This window comes from Papaver somniferum, chromosome 10, assembly GCF_003573695.1.
Source record: "Papaver somniferum cultivar HN1 chromosome 10, ASM357369v1, whole genome shotgun sequence".
Taxonomy (NCBI): Eukaryota; Viridiplantae; Streptophyta; class Magnoliopsida; order Ranunculales; family Papaveraceae; genus Papaver; species Papaver somniferum.
In genome coordinates this window covers 21,636,492-21,659,814 of record NC_039367.1, presented here as the reverse complement: position 1 = coordinate 21,659,814, position 23,323 = coordinate 21,636,492, and the positions used below count along the sequence as shown (strand labels likewise).

At 37.7% G+C, this 23,323-nt stretch overlaps 2 protein-coding genes across 2 annotated transcripts; both read left to right on the top strand.

Moving 5' to 3' along the window:
* Nucleotides 1-7,247: 7,247 nt before the first annotated feature.
* On the top strand, nucleotides 7,248-13,362 carry LOC113319038. Its single transcript, XM_026567340.1, has 13 exons — nucleotides 7,248-7,558; nucleotides 7,643-7,704; nucleotides 7,955-8,017; nucleotides 9,692-9,773; nucleotides 10,062-10,132; nucleotides 10,281-10,382; nucleotides 10,890-10,979; nucleotides 11,251-11,325; nucleotides 11,431-11,463; nucleotides 12,164-12,244; nucleotides 12,547-12,600; nucleotides 12,705-12,808; nucleotides 13,019-13,362. Exons 1-13 carry the CDS (start codon nucleotides 7,504-7,506, stop codon nucleotides 13,044-13,046), a joined length of 900 nt encoding a protein of 299 aa, XP_026423125.1. The 5' UTR covers nucleotides 7,248-7,503; the 3' UTR covers nucleotides 13,047-13,362.
* A 695-nt stretch (nucleotides 13,363-14,057) lies between these two features.
* Nucleotides 14,058-17,040, top strand: LOC113317230 (protein hook-like). The gene is made up of 2 exons (XM_026565369.1): nucleotides 14,058-15,969; nucleotides 16,675-17,040. Exon 1 carries the CDS (start codon nucleotides 14,369-14,371, stop codon nucleotides 15,176-15,178), a length of 810 nt encoding a protein of 269 aa, XP_026421154.1. The 5' UTR covers nucleotides 14,058-14,368; the 3' UTR covers nucleotides 15,179-15,969; nucleotides 16,675-17,040.
* Nucleotides 17,041-23,323: the final 6,283 nt, after the last annotated feature.

The following is a 23,323-nucleotide window of genomic DNA, read 5'->3' as shown; positions in this document are numbered from 1 at the left end:
CTCTTTCCAACCGACTTGGAATTTGCTCAAACGACCATCAACTGGTCCCACGACCACCAAGGGCCAGTTTCATGCCCTCTTGGTCGGTCTCTCACTTTTACACAATTAGGTTTTATCACCTAATGCTCAATCAATCACTATTTCAATAAATGATGAAACCAGCAGTTTATCAGCATTCTTTCACCAACCGGCCAACAATTCACCAATTGATCAAAAGTTAGGGTTTTGAACAAACGCTCCACAAATCATCATTCTGAGAAAGTTCAAACACTAATAAATTTATGTTGATCCAGCAATCAACATCTGGATTAATTATACAATATTTGGTAGTCTACCAATATTTTGATTAATATTTTATTGGGTCGTTCACCAATAAATAATTCGTTGAATTGAGCAATACTTGCTCAGTTGCTCGAATATTGATCCAACTACCAATATTCAGTGACTTATCAATAATTCATCGCAATACTTGCTCAGTTGCTCGAATATTGATCCAACTATCAATATTCAGTAGTTCGTCGAATCGACCAATACTTGCTCAATTGCTCGAAATTAACAGTATTTGCTCAGACGAGCAATATCAACATAAGAGCAGTACATTGTATCCATGAATCACTGAGCATTCATCACTCATGCTCAATTCAACAAAACTTAGAATCATTGTATAATCAGTAGACGTCTGTCATGCAGACTCCACAATTCATGAGACATCAATCACGTCATATGGGGGGATATCAATTAGGGTTTTGGTCTGGCGGCCTACGGCACATGGATTCATCCACGATGAGAAATGTGAATAAGTCGTGCAAATGGTTGAAGAAGTTAGCAAGAGTAGTGGGTGGATGGTTAACCAAGTCTCCGCACGACCTATAACTAGTTTCACCACGATTTCCCACTTTCCCACTCTTTCACTCAAGAAACCGTCACACTTACAGGGATCAAGGTGTTTACTATTTTGACAATATAAATAAGTATCTGAATACATGATTGAGAAAGAGTGGGAAAGTGAGAACTATGTTGACAATATAAATAAGTATCTGAATACATGATTGAGGGAGACATAATTCGTCTACACAGAATTTCTCGAGCAATTACTCTCAAGAATTCATCAATATCTCAGAACTTATTCGAACTCATCAGTTCACAGAAAAACTTGCAGAAACCTTCAACACATCCACAATCCTTGATCCCACACAATTCTCAACTTCCCTCCTACAGATCAACCCATCTCCCTCTTTGCAACCGAATTGACTCTGGAATGGCCATTGACTTGGTTTAGTCCGGATTCCTACAGATTGATCTCTCGAATCTAAGCATTCCCTTTTGCAGTGCATCTATGTGAGGTTGAACAGTTTGCTCGATTGAGGAGTCTCGACAACACACTTGTCTCTTCAATTCCCTGAAAACCAGCAAATCGTTTTTCCCCATCTACATTTAGATACTACATATATGTGGGAACCGATCCTAGTACTTAGTCAACCAAGTTTTGGTAACTAGCATGACTAATTCCAATACCCACATGGAGGTAGAACCGAAACTTGTTTTGGTATAACCATGAAACCCATGTTTGGTGATTGAGAGTTCTTGATCAATCACATAGTTCTTGGAAGTCAGATGAACCAATTCTAAACTTGTTTGGAAGTGTGGCAAATCGATTCCAAGAGTGTAAGTATGAAAGAGGACTTACAGAAAAAAGATGTCTACATACTTTGAACATGTGTAGTAACACTTATCTTTTATTGTTCAAAGATATCCCTTAATAGCTAAAGGAGAATCCCGGATCGAAAATAAATTGAGAATCTTTTAATTAAGGTTTTTAATTTTATATTTGGAAAAATAAAAATTAGTAATGTGCATTTACTAGTTGGAGATTTTCTAAGAGATTTCGGTCATTATTTGGACAAAGCATTTCCACGAATTATGGCAACCGAACTTGAAAATATATTGCATATCTTGAGAATATTTTCGGTTTTGGAAATTCCTTGGTTTCCAAACTTCCTTGGTCTATAAATATCAAAGTTTGCATTTCAAGCAAACTAATCCTCAAAGCCAGCAAAACTACCTAGTTGTGTTGTTATTGGTGGAGCCGCCTATTCGGAGAGAAAAGTAACCTAATTAAGCGAAATCTCTTACGGCCGCTCGGTTTAAAGACTTCTTTGGGATTGAGAATATCTATTAGTACCGTTGGGGGGAAACTAGATAATTTCAGTTTATTATTAGTATTCAATTGATTTGATTGACTAATGGTTGTTGAACTTTGATTGCACCTAGTTTGTTTATGCTTGGAATCTTCTCTTGTGATATAAGATTCACTCAAACTAGATCGAAGTTTCGGCGGGGATCTTTAGAGTGTTTGTAGATCTAAATACGTCTTGTGATAATCCATTGTTAACGGACTCCGTTCTGTGAGTGATTGATCACAAGAGATTCAAGTTGATTGTATACAAGTGTTTATTGAAGATCTAAGAAGATTTGAAGACAAAGAAGACTTTGAAGATTTTTGATTTGGGTTCATAATCTTTGGTGTGCACAATACTTGTTTCGGGTAAAGAGGATCCAACTATAATCGGTTTATCCTTGTGGTATATTGGATCGATTAGTTGAGTATATCGGCATCAATACAACTCTTTGTGATTCAAAGTATTGATTGCAAAATCTTGACAATTACTTTGGTAGTTGTTATTAGATAGATCTAAGGACCTGACAAAGGAGTTTATCGGGATAAACGGAAGAGCCTTTTGTCGAACTCATATCACTTGTTTGAAAAGAGTTGTTACCGAACAGGTTTGTTGTTCCTTTACTGTTTGGAATACGAACCAAAGGAATTGTTCCAAGTACGTGACTTATTACAAGTCGGAGGCGTGGGAATTCAGACGGAACTAGGTGAACTATATGTTTAGTTGTTTGGTCTCAACTATACGAAGTTGGTTTGATTTTGTATAGAGGCTTAATCCTGAGAGTATTCAATTCTGGACAAGGTCCCGGGGTTTTTCTGCATCCGTGGTTTCCTCGTCAACAAAATCTTGTTGTGTCATTTACTTTTATTTTCCGTAATTATAATTTTTTTTATTATAATTTAAAGTAAATTACACAAACATTAATTCCTATTTACTTGATAGTAATCTTGTTGTGTTTGGTTAAGTCCGAACTATTTATCAAGTAAACATGCTTCGTTGTTGTATTGTCTCGATCTTGTATCCATAGTCAATCACGCAAGTTATCTTGTTGTCGTATTGTCTTGAACTCGTATCCATAGAATATCACACGAAGTATGAACCGATTAGTTGTATTGTCTCGAATCAGTCTATAGACAATCACTTTCGGAGAAAGGACTTATAGGTGGAAAGTTTTAGATTGGGGTATATTTGGGTACCCTCGTCTTTTCAGATTGGTCTTTGAAATTAATGTTGGTTGTGTCTTAATGACTTAAGTTGCATTTTCTATTCGAATCAACTATTCTGATGAACTACGGTTTGTGCTTGATCCCTACGATCGACACATACGAGTAGTTTTTACGTGCCGATAATAACTCAAAAATATACATAAAAAATCGATTTTTGGAGTTATAATTATCGATAGATAATGGTATCTTGTATGTGTCGACAGTTAGTAGAATAATGTCAAGAGAACTTAGGTTTTAGAACTTCGATTTTCGTCAAATGCGGGGAGATTGTAAGTGTTGATAATTTACTGTCGGCAAATGTTGGAAGTTTGTATATTACCATAGTTTCTCGATGGGAAAGATTTATTAGACACAACTCAATCAAATCATACAAACACAGAAACTGAAACCCAATTGTCATGCAGATACAATCAAGAGAACTAAACAATAAAACTAATAATTAAAGAAGGTATATTTTAAACATTATATAAGAAAAAGATACCTCAATTAACATGCAAATATATATACTTCGATGCTTTGAACCAAAAGATGATCAAAACTATATCATACAATAAAAACATATTGACTAACAATTTCATTAATTCACAATCAAAATCAAAGCCAAACACAACTCAAACCCTAGAAAGCAGTTGACAAATAAGAACTTACTATTACTTGTGCTAATTAAGATTTTTTCATTTCGTCTGAAAATGTGGTGGTGAAGTGAATTTTAGGGTTACAAATAGAAATAGAATTGAGAAGAAGATGAATAAGAAAAAGAAGGAGGAGAAGAAGAGGAGGAAAAAGAAGATGGTGTTATTGATACTCTTTTAATAAGAGAGTGATGGTTTCATATCGGTGTTACTCACTGCTATGAAAAAGATAAAGTGAAGAAGTTAATGTCTAGGTCGAGTGAAGCGAAGAGTTTATAAGTTTGATTGGACGGTATAGATTCTGGCAGTTACATCTACTGCTCACATTAACGATTTCACATCGGTTTTTCGGTTTTTTTTTACGTTAAACCAAAACCAAATAAGTTATCTATGTTTATAATTGTTCTAAACCAAAACCAAAATCAAAATCAAAACCATTAATAAATATTCGTTTCTCTCCTAATCGGTTCGGTTCAGTTCGGTTTTGACTTACCCAGAATCATAAAAATCATCAAGTAGTTTGATTTTCCATGCTCCCTCTTATAGGGAATATTGGGGTTCGAAACCCGTGATTACCTAAAGGATCCATAAAGTGGACCAGGATCTCTGTACCATGAGCTGATTCATTCGATGAAAACGTCTAAGAAGAAAAAAGGATTTATAGCTCTCAATATCGATCTTTCAAAAGCTTTTGATAGAGTGAAGTGGTCCTTTATTATAAAATCCTTATCCTCCTTTGGTTTTAGTGACTGCTGGATCAACCTCATCTCCCTATGTATTTCCACAACCTCATACTCTATTCTGCTAAACGGTTCCATAGGCCCAACTTTCTCCACCTCTAGAGGCCTTAGACAAGGAGATCTCCTATCTCCTTATATTGTTTCTAATCTGCATGGAAGTTCTTTCAAGGATCCTGGAGAAAGCCACAATAGAAAAAAGAATCTCGGGAATTAAAATAAACAAACATGCCCCTACTATATCTTTTTTCGCAGACGACTGTTTTCTCTTCACAAGGGCAGATTTGGGGGAAACAAAAAACTTGTTGGATATATTATCCAATTTTGGGAAATTACGGGTCAAATAGTGAATTTACAAAAATTGGGGATTTACTTCATCCCCAAAATCCACCCGAAACATGCAAAGATAATAACAAAAATCCTAAAAGTCCCATTGCTGACAAAACAGGACAGATATCTTGGTACACCTCGTTTCTTCGACAGAAATAGAAAAGAAAATTTTGAACCCCTCTTTAAAAGGTACTACAATATGCTGCAACAGTGGAAATCAAAGTTACTTTCGCAAGCGGGTAGGACGGTTTTGATTCAATCAATTCTCCAGTCTTATCCAACATATCAAATGCAGATGCTTGCCCTTCCAAAAGATATTCTAGATAATCTTGACAAAATCCGGAGAGATTTTTGGTTGAATAAAGATAAGTCCAAAGCAAAAGGTGGTTATATAAAAGCGTGGAAAGGCATGTGCAAACCAAAATCTCAAGGCGGTTTAGGAATTAAGAATCCCCATAATTTCAATATAGCCCTCCTAGCAAAGCTAGCAAGTAGAGTGATGACATAAGAAGATCAATTATGGATAAAACTGCTAGAAGCGAAGTATTTCCACGGATCGAATCCTTTTAATCCGACAAGAAATTATGAACTCTCGTGGATCTGGACAAGCATTCAGAAGGGTCTTATTATTCTAAAAGGGAACTAAATTTGGCAAGTGAAAGATGGGGAAATTACAAGAGTCTGGGAAGACAAATGGATACCTAGTACAAATTATTTAACCCATCCAATTGATAGAGCGGACCCGATTCCTCAAAAAGTCCATGAACTACTAAACTCTGAGGGTGAATGGGATATTGAAAAATTAGATGAATACTTTTCCCCATAAACTAAGGAAAAAATTCTAGCAATTACCCCAAATAAGAAAAACAGGGATAAAATCAGATGGGCACACCATATTTCGGGAGTCTTCTCGGCAAAAAACATATACAACTATCTTATCAACCAAAATAAAAATGATGAGGAAAATATTATTTTTCCTTGGAAAAATCTTTGGAATTTGAAGACAATACCTCGGATTCGGCTTTTTATATGGAAAATGATCCAAAAGGCGCTACCTACAAATAGCAGATTAACATCTCACAATCCAGAAATCTCATCGGAGTGCCCCCTATGTACTTTTCAAGAGGCGGAAACTGAAGACCATCTTTTCAGGAAATGTCCTTTCGCTAGAGCAATTTGGTTTGGTTGTGGCCTGAACATACTCAACTCGCAAATCAACACAGATTCGATTGTTAAGTGGGTTGATATCTGGATATCCGATACTAAATACTCAAAATACTGTGAACAAATCGCAACAGTCACTTGGTTCCCGTGGAAATATATATGCGAAGTAATTTTTAGGAATACTAAACCAGATCCATATGCTTTGATACAACAAATTAAGAATTTATACAAGCTCAACCGATCAATAAGGAGAGCTGCAGAAAGACACCCAAGAAAAGAAAACGACGACTTATAGGTGGAACAATTTCAACTCAGATTGGATAATTTTTACAAACGCCTACTTTAACAAGGAAAACCTGTCCATGGGTTATGCTTTCGTTCTTTACTCGGTAGAACAATAAGCTTTTATGCATAATTCTGCAGGATCAGATTGGGCGTCCCCGGCTTTACATGCAGAAGCAAAAATCAGTTTTTAAGGCTCTAAAGTGGCTAAAACACAATATCCTCTCTAGCGCCTACATTGCTACAGATTGTAAAGTTCTATCAGATTGCATTAACAAAAAAGATGCAGCAATTGCCTGGACGGCGTAGAATACCACTGAAGACATTCTTTCCATTCTAGACAATCTTCCACAAGTCAAGATAAAATTTATAAACAGAGATCACAATACAACAGCAGATTTAGTAGCAAAGGAAGCAAGAATAAGAAGACCACAACACATCTCGAAACATATGCAACAGAAAATTCAAAAAAAATATATCCTCTCTAATGTTTTTGAAAAAATAAAATTGTTGAACTTCTATACTATATTGCTTAATTAACATATTCAACCTTCTTATCAAAGGAAAAAAACCTCTGTACCATGCTATAAAAAAAGAAAAAGAGAAGGCCTGCGGACAATTTTTCAAAAGGAAAAAAGAAAAAGAAAAAAAAGCTAACAACGGCGTGTACAACATTAACTCTGCCACAGAGAGGGCAGATCGGTTCACCAAGTAAGACCGAAGGACGAGCATTTTTCCCGATAAGAACTCGGCATGTAAGAAAAGGTAAAATAGTCTTTGTAACTGCGTCAAGACGGCGACTGTATACATCACCCAGGGGCCAAGACTAGGAGGAAAACTTCTTTCAAAAGTCAGTAAAAACATCAGACATCACCACCGCCTTCTCTCTCTTAAAACACTCCAAAGTTTTTTCTTACGAACCCTAGGGTTTGTGCTGTGTTGATCAGAGTAATCGATGGCGATGCACGCAGGAATAGGGCTTTCAAGGATCTTGCTCATAGTTGGAGCAGGTGTTTATTCTGATTCATCAACTGTTTGATTTTGACTTCATCGGAAGCTAAAATGATTTTAATTATTTTTGTTTCGATTTTTAGGATATACTGGTTCAATCGTGCTGGGGAAAGGTCGATTATCTGATATATTGGCCGAGTTACAGGTTTTTATTCTTTTTGTCGTTTACTCAAAATCAATTTCCATCTATTATTTGTGTCTCGTAACTAATTTTTGGGGCATTCAGTTTGTACTTAGTGATATTGTAACATTCGATTGGTTTTGCTGAGTTTTCTCCTTTTTAATTTTTTGGGTGGGGTGAAATTTAGAGGGGAATTAGTTTTAGAATTGTTAGTTAATAACTGGATTTTGTGTATTATGTGATGATGATAGATGATTTTTATGTTTAATCACAGACGATGGTGAAGGGAATGGAAAAGAATGGAGATTCAGCGGTAGATTCTGATGTGGTTGCTCAAGTAAGTATTCATTTTCTTATTTCATGGTGTTTTTGTAGTAGACCTACACAATGATTTGAAAGGCAACCACTGTTTCACTACTCAATTAGAGGATTTATGAAAGAACAACATGGATTTTGTCTTCTGAGGTTTACTATGTCGCTTATTGGTGTCACGTTTTGAATAAACAACTATGAGGCTATATGTATCCACATCCATAAATCCATCTGTAGTTATTTACTTATCTTTGTTAGATGAGAAACTGCCATATAGAAAGCTTCGGGCAGTTAAGTAGCAGCTTCTTCAGACAAATTCTGAGAAAATCATAAAGCAGGCTAGCTCGGGCATTCTCTGCAGTAAAGAAAATATGATGGAAGTTGGTAGAATCCACTGAAAGATAATAGGAAAGATATAACCAAATAATTTTAACTACTACAGTGGCGACTGGCGAGTGATGCTGAATTGTTGATACCTAAGCAAGCCAAGTGTCTTTAAATGCCAGGGTCTAGTGAATTCCCAGACATTTGAAAGGTTATAGATAGAATCAGATTTAGCGTTCTGGTATGTGTACTTCAAGTTTGGTTGACGCTTAGAGGGTGTTGGATACCGAAAGCTGAAACGCTTCTACTTCTATGACATCTTTTGAGAAGCTAAAGTTTGAGGAAGCTTGTTTATTATATTGTTTAAGGAGTTGATAAGTCAAGGAAAGAAAAAACGAAAGAGAGAACTGTAAATTCCATATAAAAGGACGTAAGGGGAATTTGCACCTAAGAAGCCATAAGTTACTATCATCTACTCAATAGGGTGCAATAGCATAAAATCTGGAGAAGCTTGTATGGTAAACTATTGGGTTAGAATTTGATAAATAACTACGTGAAAAAATAAATAACATACAGCCCTGCACTCCAGGGATAAATTGGTTCGTTAAAAGCAGAATCTCTCTTTTTTTTTTTTTTTTTTACCTAGAATGAAGTACATATTCTGTTTCTGGTAACTTCTTTTGGACCGCATTACTATTCATGCTCTGACGCTTGGTGTAGTATTCAGACCCCTTCTATCAAAGAACTTTCTTGTTTTGGGAAGGTGTTTTTAACTGTGTTGCAACGATACGGATACGGTATCGGATACAAGATACCAATATGCTACTATGATACACCAACTTGAAAAACTAAAATACGGCGATACGGCATACTCAATATTGATCAGTAGTTTAACATAAATATATATTATATATAAGATAGAAACTTAACAAAATACATACATGTGTTTGCATGATTGAAACATAATATGTATGATCAACCTTACTGGAGAGAAAAAGAATGGATAAGAAGTAAGATTGTCTAGAGCAAGGTCAGTGGGCAGATTTGGAACTAATATCATGTTTTGTCACTATAGTTAACACTTCTCATAGAATCTAGTAAAATATCTAAATTTTCTAATATTAAGGTATTGAGATTTGTCTTGACAGTTGTTGATATCTAATATTTAGTCAAAGTTTTCTAACTGAGTTGTATCTTGAAGTATTGGAGTATTAGTACGCGTATCCGTGTAAGTACGTATGGATACGGCTGATTTTGTTTTTAGGCGTATCGTTGTAACACAGGTTTTTAACCACAATACTGTTCATGTTCTTCCACTCTTTATACCAGACGAAAGTGTCGTAATTTTCTGAATTGGTAATGACTATTCTTGTAGGTGCGTCGCCTTGCAATGGAGGTCCGACAGATAGCCTCATCGCGCGGCCAGATAACTGTTCTTAATGGAGGTTCTTCTCTCGGTATACTTCCTCTTCCACTGGGAATTCTCATGCAACTGTATTTTATTCTTTTACTCGAAACCAAGAATAGTTAGCAGATGTGTTCTTTATTCTCTTGGAGTTTCAACTTCGTCTCGTTTATCAAATTGAATGTCAACTTCTACAGCTACTGATTCTAATTATTTTTCATGAGAATACTCTTGCTTTAAGTTTGGCCAAATTGCTGGTTGGTGTCATGCATATTTAACCAAGGGATGTCCTTTCTGTCATTTGACTGCAACGACTTATTCACGTTTAATCTCTGGGCAGGAAATGCGTCATCTCTTGTGGTGCCACTAGCATCCGCCGGGGCATTGGGCTATGCATACATGTGGTGGAAGGTAGAAAATTCTTGAGTTTTCTGTTCCTTTTGTATTTTGCTCTTACCTTCTGTGTCTTTACCACATATTGGTTTCTGCTTATTTGCTGCAAATTGCTCGCAGTATAATATGACTAACCTGTTTCTCCATTTTCATTTGAAACGTTTAGGGTGTATCTTTCTCAGACCTCATGTATGTTACTAGGAGTAACATGGCATCTGCTGTTTCAAATTTGCAAAAGCATCTTGAGGGTGTAACTGAAGCTCTTGCTGTAAGTTTCCGTGTTTTCTTATTTCATGCCTATGAACTTCTGTGCTATTCTAGACATAAGTTTTCTAATAGAAAAGTGATGTCTTACTTGATTTCTTTTTGGGAGGATCTCATATTTAAATGCCAACGAGACTTCTGATATTTGGGTCGAACTTCTCACTGAAAAAACTGGCTTTTTTATTCCACAATCTTTAGTTCTTCACATCTTTAGGTGGTACACTTTATGGTCTGCTGTTTGTGCTGTGAGGTGCTTAAAGTTGCCTTGGATTTGGATTGCAGCATATCAGTTTGATGTATATTTCTGAGTACTTGCTTGAGTTACATCCAAACGCTATAATCTTTTTTTTGTTAGTCTATGAGGTCATATATAATAAAATCTCCTGAATTATGGTGTAGCAGCTACGGTTTGCTTTGTCATGTATGTTGATGATGGTTGCGTCTTCCATATATGTTTATGATGAAATTTGTCTTTGATTTCTCATTATTGCAAGCCCTTTCTTTTGAACAGAAAACTAAGAAGCATCTGACACAGAGGCTACAGAATTTAGATGATAAGTTGGATGATCAAGCGGCGATGTCAAGATCTATCCGGGATGAGGTAGAGTAACTTCCAAACATCTATAAAATGTTTATGGTCCGGTTTATGACGTGACCACCTCTTAAAGAGGTGATATACACTATCACTTCAGATCAATATGTCGCGTGCAAAACGATTGGGGTCTGTGGTTGTAGAAGTCTTGATTTTGGCCTCTAACAATTGTTTGTTGGCTATACGCAAGCAGAATCTGGCTACCACTTTCTTTTATCGCAAACCAAGTTATTAAGCCTGTTGCTTGAGTTTCTTTTTAATCAAACTGGATGTCAAACAGGTTTCTGAAACTCGTGGGGAGCTCTCCAATATTCACAATGATTTGAGTAAGCTAGAATCGTTTATGTGCAGTCTGGTGAGGTTTTACTCTAGAAGATTTGTCAGCTTTAGCGTTTCTTTACTGGGGAAAAACACCTTGTAGGCTCTTCTCATATTGTTTATATTCTGTTTGTTCTTTCAGGATGGGAAGTTGGATTCTTTGGAGATAAAGCAGGTAAAGTACTTTTTTGTTACAAGATGTTCAATAGTTCAATAAATATGATGATTCTCTTGCAATATAACCATTACAAGTATTTGGTGAGTGCGGTGAGCAGTGACGGAGCCAAGACGTCTCTTTGGTGGGGTCAAATAAAAATCTCTTTCAAAAGTCTACTTATTTAACCCTATGTCAGGGAAAATACCAATTGTGCCATCATATTAGCCCCCACAAGAGATTAAAATTTCTGAAAAACCAAGCTATTTAGCACTAACATGGAAAACAAGTGGGGTGTCCCTGTGTGCCTCCTTGGATGGCCATGAGGCCATAGAAGAATTATTTTGTGATGCACTTCTGAATTGGCTTAGATTGTTGGGGAAAAAAACTCCGTGATGGCAATTTAAGATGTTATGCAATTTATTTCATTACTCTCTGATTGTTATGATGGATACTTCAGATATTATAAGTTTAAATCTGTCCAGTATGGTTTAGGTTCGAGTTAAAGGATCCTGTGAAAGTTCTGTAGAAACACAATTAAGACAGAAGTTTCTCTAATACTTCTTATATTACTCATGGAAGTATCCCTTCTCAATGAATCATAATTGTTCTCAGACTGCAATGTCAGTGTGGCGTCACCTTTTTCGTGCATTTTCATCCATTTGTTTCTTCTAACTAAGATCTTTTCAATCCACTTACATTTACATAACTTTCACGACAGGACATGACATGCATGGGTGTGCAGTACCTCTGCAATTTTGTGAATGGAAAAGACCAAGGGGATATAAAGCGCTTTACGAAGGTTAGCATTGACTTTTACTTCAGTTTGATCCTTGCTTTTTTTTTCCTGGATGCAGTTGTATTACTCTAGCTAGGCACTATTTTCTTTTGTTAAGCGATTTGTGCATCTTAGTAACCTCCTGTGTTATCTCTATTAGGGCTTTTTAATCTTAGAAGGTTCGGTGCTGACAGTGTAAAACTCGTCGAAAATGACTAATCTATTTGCCACTCTGAGCTACATGCTATTTATTGCTTTATTATAGTTAATTCTCTCACCTTTATCCTTGCTTAATTAACAAAGTCATGTTTATCATTATCTTGCAGACATTGCCTAAACCTAAATGTGCTTTCCCTGGATTAGAGGCCTCTAATATGATGGTATATTTTCTCTATTTTTTAGCTAGATATACATGTATCTAAATCTAAATTTGAATGATGAAAAAACATACAGATGGCTTAAGATGTCTTCTGTCATTACTCAGGGGCTTAAGCAACTTACAGATGGCTTGTCTGGAGGTATTGTCGCATCAGGGAACACCAATGCTACACAAAATGACACTCCTGCTAAATACATAAAAATTGACAGGTGGCGTATTGAATATTCCAACCTTACTTTTCTATTTATGGGTGCTCAAAAATATGTAACTTAAGAGGGGGGGGGGGGATATTCCGTGATGGTTAATTGGATTATATTGATGAAAACGAAGATGAGCATGGTAGTGGACTTTGGAGTCGAAAATATTTGTTGAAAGCTGTACATTTCTCTCATGCACTACTTGAACTGTTACCATTGCAGGTCTGCTAGTGCTACCATTGGAGTTTAATGCACATGGTCGATCGGATGATGTTTGGACTATCCCCATGGATATATGGACTTTTAGAATAAATTTGTGTAAAGTTAATGTTCAAATATAACAAATCATATTCAGTATCATGGTTTTTGTTTTGTGAACCATATACTTGGTTTTGCTAGGAAAAATTGCCTGTGAACTTTTGAGGATGGTTGTAAATGTCCAAGGTGGATTGAATCGTCATTTGGACAAATCCATGTCCAGCTTATTTTCTATTCTTTAATGCCTTGTCTTGAATTCGATTTGTTCAGTGTGGATAGTAATTACTAATTTTTTCCCCATTACTTGCTATTATTTGACAATGATCTCTTGGTGTTTTTCATCTACATTTTGGATGGAGTACAGAACTACAATGATTCTGAAAATATAATTACAGATTCCAAGCATGTGAATACACACCAAGGCTTAGCAAACCAAAGCTTGATTTTATTTGAGATTAGTCCCATATCCAGTATTTATCAGGTCATCATAAGTTAGGATCTTCATATTTCCCATCAGCAGAAAGAAAGAAAGACTAGATTGTAATGAAAACGTCATTTATCTTTTAATTAAATCCAAGCTACTGCAACGTAATCCTTACTGATACATTTTATCTGCCCCGGGTTTGGCAATTCTCATGATGTTATGCTTTTGATATTTGTAAAGCTGAGTGCATTTGGCATTTCGTAATTTGTTTAGAGCTCGATCGGTGTGTTCTGCTGCGCAAGGCTGACAATATGTGCCTCCCAACTAAAACTGTCAAGATTGATTTAGGTGTATAAATGCTCTCCTAATCTGCCTTCAAATTTAATTTTGGTTTTTGACGAGTCTAATGTGTTTCAACGTTTTTTTTCTTTGCATTTAATTTTGTTTGTTATGTAGAGTGTAAAAATGTACTGATGATGAAGTGAGTGTGACCTTCTGAGAGACAGAATATGACATTTTTACCCCTAAAATAACGTCTATAAACAGAGAAAGCGAGGGCAAAATTGTCAAAATGTTCATATCTCCTTAAAGTACACCTTGCCTATTGCAGTGCGCCAGTACTACTATGACTATCAGTCACCTCACCTCACCTCCTCACTGATCACTCTGAAAAAAAATCCAGGGCAATAAAAAACCCTTGTTTGGTTCTTCATTTCTAGATCTAAAATTCTTAAACCAACTACAATTATCAAACCCTTTTCAAGATCACTGGAGTGGAACACTTCTTCCTCATAATCACAGTAAGTTTCCCTCTTTGTGCTTCTTGATTTTTTAGCTATTGTGATGTAGCTGCTGAGTGTTAGTCAGTTTTAGGCAAAATTTTACACAAAATGGAGAGTAGTACTAAGATCAAGTTGGAAAAAATCAAGATAGAAAAGAGTGGTACAAAGAAAAACATGAGAAAGATTGAAAGAGAAAAGTATGAAATCAAGATTGAAGTACTTAATGATCTAGTAATGAAACAAGAGAGTGAGACAGAGTACATAGATCAGCTTAGAAGAGAGATTCGATGTTTGATGCGAGCTAATACAAATGCTGAGTCTGGAACTAAGATATGGAAAAAGAAATATAGAGACATGGAATTAGAAAGCAAAGTTAAGATGTTGAGAGAAGCAGTCAATTATGAGAAAGAACTAGAAGCTTTTAGATTGAGAAATGGTGAGTTGTCGGCATTAGTTGAAGAGAAGAGAATGGAATGTGTTGGTCTTGAGGAGAAATTGAATGGGTTAAGCTCGATGAAAGATGTCGTGGATAACGAATTGAAAGGTGTTCAAATCGAGTGTAGCGAGCTTAAGAAGCTGGTTACTGAATTAGAAGATGGACATAGGGTTATGTGTGAAAGGGAGAAGAAGCAGCAAGAACAGATTTTGTACTTGTCAAATGTGAAAGACAAGTGTGAGCAACTGGAGAGAAAGAATAGGGAATTGGAGCTTGAGAAGAATAGACTAGAGGAGGAGCTTAAAAAGAAAAATGGGGAATTGGATGAGGAGAAGAGAAGGAAGTGTGTTGGACTTGAGGAGACATTAAATGAATTGAGCTTGATGAAAGATGTCGCCGAGAGGAAGAATGTGGAATTGGAGCTTGAGAAGAATAAAATAGAGAAGGAACTTAATGATACATTGCAATGTGCAATGCCCTGAGAGATCAAAACTCTCTTATCTGTGAAAGAGAGAAGGTGGCACTAAACAAAATCACTGATTTGTATGAGGAAATATGGAACTTGAGAAGGGAAAAGAGGGATCTGTTTGGGACAGACAGTGCGAATTCGGATTCTTCAGAAAAAGATGTTTCTGACAGTGATGAAGAGAACAACAGTAGAAATGAAATAGAGGAAATTCAGACTGGAATTGGAAATGAAAGAGAAGAAATCATGAGTGAGCCTAGAAGCAGAAGTGCAGAAATCATGAACGAAACTAGAGAGAAAAATAAAGAATCTACGAGTGATAGAAGCAGCAAAAGTGAAGAAATTCAGCACGAAGCTTCAGTCGACTTAGATGATGAAGCTTTACCAGATGTTGGAGGTGATTATAGTATCCCTATAGACATTGAATCTGATAGTCTCATCGCAATTAGTGACAGTGAAGATAGTTCGGGAAGTGACGACGATTCGCCACCTGATAATAGACTTGAGAGGCATTTACCAGGTCCAATATGTGACACGCATCTGATTAGTTGCAAGAAGGAATGGCCAGTTGGTTCAACACCCAAGCGAAAGTGGGCTGAAGAAACAGGAACGAGTGAAATTAAGACTGAGGATGAATATAAAATGAAATAACTTGGTGCAGGAAAAAATGTACTTCTTGAACGCTTCTCTATGGAGATGCAGAATCCTAGTGTATCTCCACAAAGTCAAAATATTGAAGAAAATAACTAAGCAAGATTCTAAGGGTTGTAGTACGACGTGTCGCTTTTTCTCGTTCGATGAATTCAGGTAACTATAAAGGCCATGATTGCTACATCATTTACATTGAATACTTAAAGGTGTTTCTATAGTAAGCTCATTCATGTTTGTATGAAATTGTTTTAGCATATGTCTTAGGTTGCACTGTTTTCTCATGTTTGTTATTCGGTCTTACACTAGTCATTCATGTTTATACCCATTCATGTTTAAGGTAATAACTTATATCTTCAGTAGCTCGTTTACTTCAAAAATGGATTCGATGCCTGCAATAAATGAGAAATAATGAAACTTTTAACAAAAAGAAACAGATCGTGATATGCATGAACTGAATGTACCTCTGACTCATTAGATGGCTGGCAAAAAGCACACTGCGTTTCAATAGGAATGTTCTCACTTTTCTTTAGAAACATAGCGCTAAACGCAGGAAGGATTCTTTTAGTTCTGTTCAAATTATCAAAACTTCCTTGTAACTGTTTTCTGGTTTCGTTTTCCGTTGCAACTTTCTTAGACTCTGCCAACAGATTCTTCACACTATTATCAGTAGAAAACTTCACTCTCTTTCCTTGTCTCAACTCTTGCATTTAGCTCCTGTCACATATGATTTTGGGGTGCCTGGGTTTCTGTACGGTTGTCAATGCCATGTTCCTTTTGCTCTTTGGTTTGTTATGATTTTCTGCACTATTTGCTTTTACAGGTGCAAGTTCCTCATATGTGTTCTCGTTTCTTTGCTTACAGGTGACGCTTTCACTGTTTCTGAAGTAGCTTCACCAGTAGTTGCACCCTGAGTTGGGGAAGCTACCACACCATCTCCAATGCGCTGAGTTTCTTTTTGTCTAGCCTGCAGTTCATTTTGGTTTCAGTTAAAAGTGGAAAAATACAAAAATCGGGCAAGTTTCTCATGGATGGGAATTAAGCAGGGGACCTGGATAACTACTCAGATCAGTTTATTCAACACATATTAAGCTACTAAAGATCCTTTTTGTTCTTCTACTGACCGACTACAGAAATAGTTGACTGAGGTTGAGACTCTCTTTTAACAATGCTTTGGTTAGGTTGTAGCTTTCATGTAGGTTATGTAAATGAACGGATCGATGTGACTGTTAATTGGGGGGGGGGGGGGGGGGGGGGGGGGGGGGATGATCATGAATTTGGTTTCCGTATCTTGTTTGCAAAACTGGTATCAAGTTGTGATTTTTTGTAGCGTAAATCTGTCGTCCCACAATATTTATCAAGTTCATATGTAACTGGGGGTATGTATTTTGTGAAAAACCAGAAAAAATGTCAGCAGCAGGTGTAGTAGTCTCAAAAATTAGCGCAATGCTGCTGCTTGCTGATTCTACTCGTTAACCAAGAGATGTATGTGTTTTAATTTTTGAATCTAGCTTTCATGCTGTGTTACTGGCAGACTTATCTGACTGATTTTGAAACTTCACCTACTTCGCCAGGTTTATGCAAACTTCTTTAAGAACCTCATCAGTAGAAATCTTAGCACACTCTCTCTAGCATGCCCATTTTTCTTTACTGGTGCAAGTACCTCATCAGCATGCTCATTTCTTACAGTTGACGGCTTTCACACAATCTTTATCTTCAATGCGCTTAGTTCTTTATATCAAGCTTTCGATGCTGCGCAGTTATTTTGGATTTGAATTAATGCGAATACTCTTGACTACTGCATAAAAATTTGTAATTAAAATATAAAACCTTCCCACTAATTTTCAGAGCGACTTAATGTTGAATTCCCCTGCTGGAGTGAATTTCCTGTTAGGATCTTCACAGACCTCCAGACCCTACTTCTGAGCCCGATCACATAGCACCGATATTGTCCCCACTTAACCACCTGTTGCAGCAGGTGTGGAATTTTAATCTAAAAGGCCTCGGTGCTATGTAAGGAGATGCCCAAGCTTATTAAGCATCACATGTACTTCCTCTTATTCCATATGGGAATATCCTAGCTATACATATGTGGTTTACATCGCACCACATACTCCAACAATCTCCACCGAGATTAAACCACCTCACCAATCCAATCATACTCCACCATATGATCACCGTCCGTATATGCTATCCATCGAACATGATTATTGTCACTACGTGCCCTGGAACCTACTCCACCTTGAGTTAATGGGAAGGCTAGCACTAACTCCACCTTGAGCATAACCTTGCCCACCACAGAACCCTGCTCCACCTGAGTTAATGGGGTGCGACATTAACTCCACCTTGAGCGCCAGCTCTACCTTGGGCCTTGCCTGCTCCATCTTGAGTCTGACTCCACCTGCGCCGTACCGGGTGACATCCACAATATTTATCATGAATTTGGTTTCCGTATCTTGTTTGCAAAACTGGTATCAAGTTGTGATTTTTTGTAGCGTAAATCTGTCGTCCCACAATATTTATCAAGTTCATATGTAACTGGGGGTATGTATTTTGTGAAAAACCAGAAAAAATGTCAGCAGCAGGTGTAGTAGTCTCAAAAATTAGCGCAATGCTGCTGCTTGCTGATTCTACTCGTTAACCAAGAGATGTATGTGTTTTAATTTTTGAATCTAGCTTTCATGCTGTGTTACTGGCAGACTTATCTGACTGATTTTGAAACTTCACCTACTTCGCCAGGTTTATGCAAACTTCTTTAAGAACCTCATCAGTAGAAATCTTAGCACACTCTCTCTAGCATGCCCATTTTTCTTTACTGGTGCAAGTACCTCATCAGCATGCTCATTTCTTACAGTTGACGGCTTTCACACAATCTTTATCTTCAATGCGCTTAGTTCTTTATATCAAGCTTTCGATGCTGCGCAGTTATTTTGGATTTGAATTAATGCGAATACTCTTGACTACTGCATAAAAATTTGTAATTAAAATATAAAACCTTCCCACTAATTTTCAGAGCGACTTAATGTTGAATTCCCCTGCTGGAGTGAATTTCCTGTTAGGATCTTCACAGACCTCCAGACCCTACTTCTGAGCCCGATCACATAGCACCGATATTGTCCCCACTTAACCACCTGTTGCAGCAGGTGTGGAATTTTAATCTAAAAGGCCTCGGTGCTATGTAAGGAGATGCCCAAGCTTATTAAGCATCACATGTACTTCCTCTTATTCCATATGGGAATATCCTAGCTATACATATGTGGTTTACATCGCACCACATACTCCAACAATCTCCACCGAGATTAAACCACCTCACCAATCCAATCATACTCCACCATATGATCACCGTCCGTATATGCTATCCATCGAACATGATTATTGTCACTACGTGCCCTGGAACCTACTCCACCTTGAGTTAATGGGAAGGCTAGCACTAACTCCACCTTGAGCATAACCTTGCCCACCACAGAACCCTGCTCCACCTGAGTTAATGGGGTGCGACATTAACTCCACCTTGAGCGCCAGCTCTACCTTGGGCCTTGCCTGCTCCATCTTGAGTCTGACTCCACCTGCGCCGTACCGGGTGACATCCACAAATATTTATCATGAATTTGGTTTCCGTATCTTGTTTGCAAAACTGGTATCAAGTTGTGATTTTTTGTAGCGTAAATCTGTCGTCCCACAATATTTATCAAGTTCATATGTAACTGGGGGTGTATTTTGTGAAAAACCAGAAAAAAATGTCAGCAGCAGGTGTAGTAGTCTCAAAAATTAGCGCAATGCTGCTGCTTGCTGATTCTACTCGTTAACCAAGAGATGTATGTGTTTTAATTTTTGAATCTAGCTTTCATGCTGTGTTACTGGCAGACTTATCTGACTGATTTTGAAACTTCACCTACTTCGCCAGGTTTATGCAAACTTCTTTAAGAACCTCATCAGTAGAAATCTTAGCACACTCTCTCTAGCATGCCCATTTTTCTTTACTGGTGCAAGTACCTCATCAGCATGCTCATTTCTTACAGTTGACGGCTTTCACACAATCTTTATCTTCAATGCGCTTAGTTCTTTATATCAAGCTTTCGATGCTGCGCAGTTATTTTGGATTTGAATTAATGCGAATACTCTTGACTACTGCATAAAAATTTGTAATTAAAATATAAAACCTTCCCACTAATTTTCAGAGCGACTTAATGTTGAATTCCCCTGCTGGAGTGAATTTCCTGTTAGGATCTTCACAGACCTCCAGACCCTACTTCTGAGCCCGATCACATAGCACCGATATTGTCCCCACTTAACCACCTGTTGCAGCAGGTGTGGAATTTTAATCTAAAAGGCCTCGGTGCTATGTAAGGAGATGCCCAAGCTTATTAAGCATCACATGTACTTCCTCTTATTCCATATGGGAATATCCTAGCTATACATATGTGGTTTACATCGCACCACATACTCCAACAATCTCCACCGAGATTAAACCACCTCACCAATCCAATCATACTCCACCATATGATCACCGTCCGTATATGCTATCCATCGAACATGATTATTGTCACTACGTGCCCTGGAACCTACTCCACCTTGAGTTAATGGGAAGGCTAGCACTAACTCCACCTTGAGCATAACCTTGCCCACCACAGAACCCTGCTCCACCTGAGTTAATGGGGTGCGACATTAACTCCACCTTGAGCGCCAGCTCTACCTTGGGCCTTGCCTGCTCCATCTTGAGTCTGACTCCACCTGCGCCGTACCGGGTGACATCCACAACCACTTCTCCGTTCGGACAGTAGCCCCAACCATAGGCTATGATACCAGTTGTTAGGATCTTCACGGGCCGCCAGACCCTACTTCTGGGCCCGACCACATAACACTGATACTGTCCCCACTTGACCACATGTTGTAGCAGGCGTGGGATTTTAATCTAAAAGGCCTCGGTGCTATGTAAGGAGATGCCCAAGCTTATTAGGCACCACATGTACTTCATCTTATTCCATGTGGGACTATCATAGCTATACATATGTGGTTTACATCGCGCCATATGTGGTTTACATCGCGCCATATCCTAGCTCTGATACCATTTGTCAGGATTTTCTTAGGGAATCACTGACAACCGCGGAATAACGGATCTTGAGATATTATGATGAATAATAAGTAAACCAAGCACAAGCAACTATGAAAATACGATAAAGATAAATCAACTCACAAGACACAAGATTTATAGTGGTTCGACCAATACATACAACTTGTATATATTGTTTATGTCCACTTTTTGACGCACCAACTCAAATCCACTATGAAGAAAAACGATTACAACGTCGTGTGAATCCCAGCAAACCCTTGGTTACACCGCAACAATTACCCGAGAAGATAACCTTGTCTCTTGTTTCTCACCAATATGCTATCATAACGAAACCCTAGCTTTAGCCCTAAAAGCTATACAAGAAATCTCTAACCGATCTCTTAATCGTTTTCTACACAATACAATTCTACAAGGCCTAGTTACCTATTTATATACGTTACAAACTTGGCCACCAAGAATTCTAGCCGTTTTAGGAAACCCCTTCCCTAAATAACCACGACTAACTTTAGGAAATAATAATTAGTCTTCAATAACTAACAATCTCCCACTTTGAAGACTCATTTATTGTCTTCAATTCTCCTTTTCTTCAACTTTGGATTGATGGTGCTAAAACATCTTCATGTCAGTGCGGCTCCTCTCCCAGATCCTCATTCTGAGAGACCAACTAAAGCCTTGCGGAGCTTTAGCTTGTCTGATGTAACTCCCTTGGTAAACATATCCGCCGGATTCTTCGAACCAAGAATCTTCTCGAGCTTCAACTCCCCTTCTTCTAATAGATCCCGAATGAAATGATAACGAATATCTATATGCTTCATCCTAACATGATAGGCTGAGTTCTTGGCTAAATGTATAGCGCTTTGACCGTCGCTAAACATAACACTATCTCGTTGTTCCTTTCCCAACTCATCTAATAAACCTCGTAGCCAAATCATTTCCTTGCTCGCTTCTGTTACTGCTACGTACTCCGCTTCCGTAGTAGACAATGTTACCAACTTCTGTAACCGTGAGTTCCAACTCACTGCAGCTGACGCCATAGTATAAACATAACCGGTCGTACTTCGCCTTTTATCTACATCACCTGCGAAGTCTGCATCCACATAACCCGTCAACATAGAACCACCTCTTCTATAACATAATGGTACGTTTGTGTTACCTCTCAAATACCTGAGAATCCACTTCACAGCTTCCCAATGTTGTTTTCCTGGGTTGCTTTCATATCTACTCACTACTCCCACTGCATGTGAAATATCTGGTCTCGTGCACACCATAGCACACATTAGACTCCCAATAGCCGAAAAATATGGTACGGTAGCCATGTACTCATTTTCTTCATCTGTCTTCGCACACTGCATACTTGAAAGACGAATTTGACTTCCAAGTGGAGAACTAGTTGGTTTAACATTTTCCATATTGAACCTTTTCAACACTCGTTCAATATATTCAGCCTGACTAAGCATAAGTACACCCTTAGATCTGTCTCTTACGATCCTCATACCAAGAATCTGCTTTGCTTCACCAGGATCTTTCATAGCAATATCACTTGCTAATTGTTGCTTCAAATTCTCAACTTCTTGTACAGATGTTCCGGCAACCAACATATCATCCACATACAATAATAATATGATGTAGTCAGAACCACACCTTTTGAAGTAACAACAATGATCTGCATTACACCGTGAGTAACCACCTTTATGCATTAAGTTATCAAACTTCTTGTACCACTGTCTCGGGGCTTGTTTTAAACCATACAAACTCTTCTTTAGCTTGCACACCATCTCTTCCTTGCCTTTTACTATGAATCCTTCTGGATGCTTCATGTAAATTTCTTCATCTAGGTCACCATGAAGAAAAGCTGTCTTTACATCCAACTATTCAAGGTAGAGATCTTCAGAATCCACTAGACTTAACACTACGCGAATAGTAGTCATCTTCACAACTGGAGAAAATATCTCGTTGTAATCAACACCAGGTTTTTGCTGGAAACCTTTCACAACCAACCTCGCTTTGTAGCGAATATCTCCATTTGCTTCAGACTTCATCCGATAAACCCACTTGTTATGCAACGCCTTCTTACCTCTTGGTAATTTTACTAACACCCAAGTTCCATTCTCCTCAAGTGAATTCATCTCATCTTCCATAGCAAGTTGCCACTTTCCTGAATCATCAGCCGCTAGTGCTTCTTTAATATCTTCAGGTTCACCTCCATCCGTAAGTAATAGATAATTCAGAGCATACCCTGGGTTTGGTTTTGGAGTTCTTGATGATCTTCGTACTTCTTGTGGAACTATAGGAGTAACTCCCACTGCAGCAGAAGTCTCTTCACCTTGTACTTATCCGCCATCAGTAACGTCGTGCCCTTCTTGTACTAAACCTTTTCCATAAACATCATCAATATCGATATACAACTCCTTATCGACGTTGCTTGATCCGACATCTTCAACT

What these genes read in the sequence shown, in the direction of transcription:
- LOC113317230 (XM_026565369.1), top strand. Translation starts at nt 14,369, where the DNA reads ATGGAGAGTAGTACTAAGATCAAGTTGGAAAAAATCAAGATAGAAAAG.
- LOC113319038 (XM_026567340.1), top strand. Translation starts at nt 7,504, where the DNA reads ATGGCGATGCACGCAGGAATAGGGCTTTCAAGGATCTTGCTCATAGTT. An exon ending in AATCGTTTATGTGCAGTCTG is followed by an intron (nt 11,326 to 11,430) that starts GTGAGGTTTTAC and finishes TTGTTCTTTCAG; the next exon opens with GATGGGAAGTTGGATTCTTT. An exon ending in AAATACATAAAAATTGACAG is followed by an intron (nt 12,809 to 13,018) that starts GTGGCGTATTGA and finishes TTACCATTGCAG; the next exon opens with GTCTGCTAGTGCTACCATTG.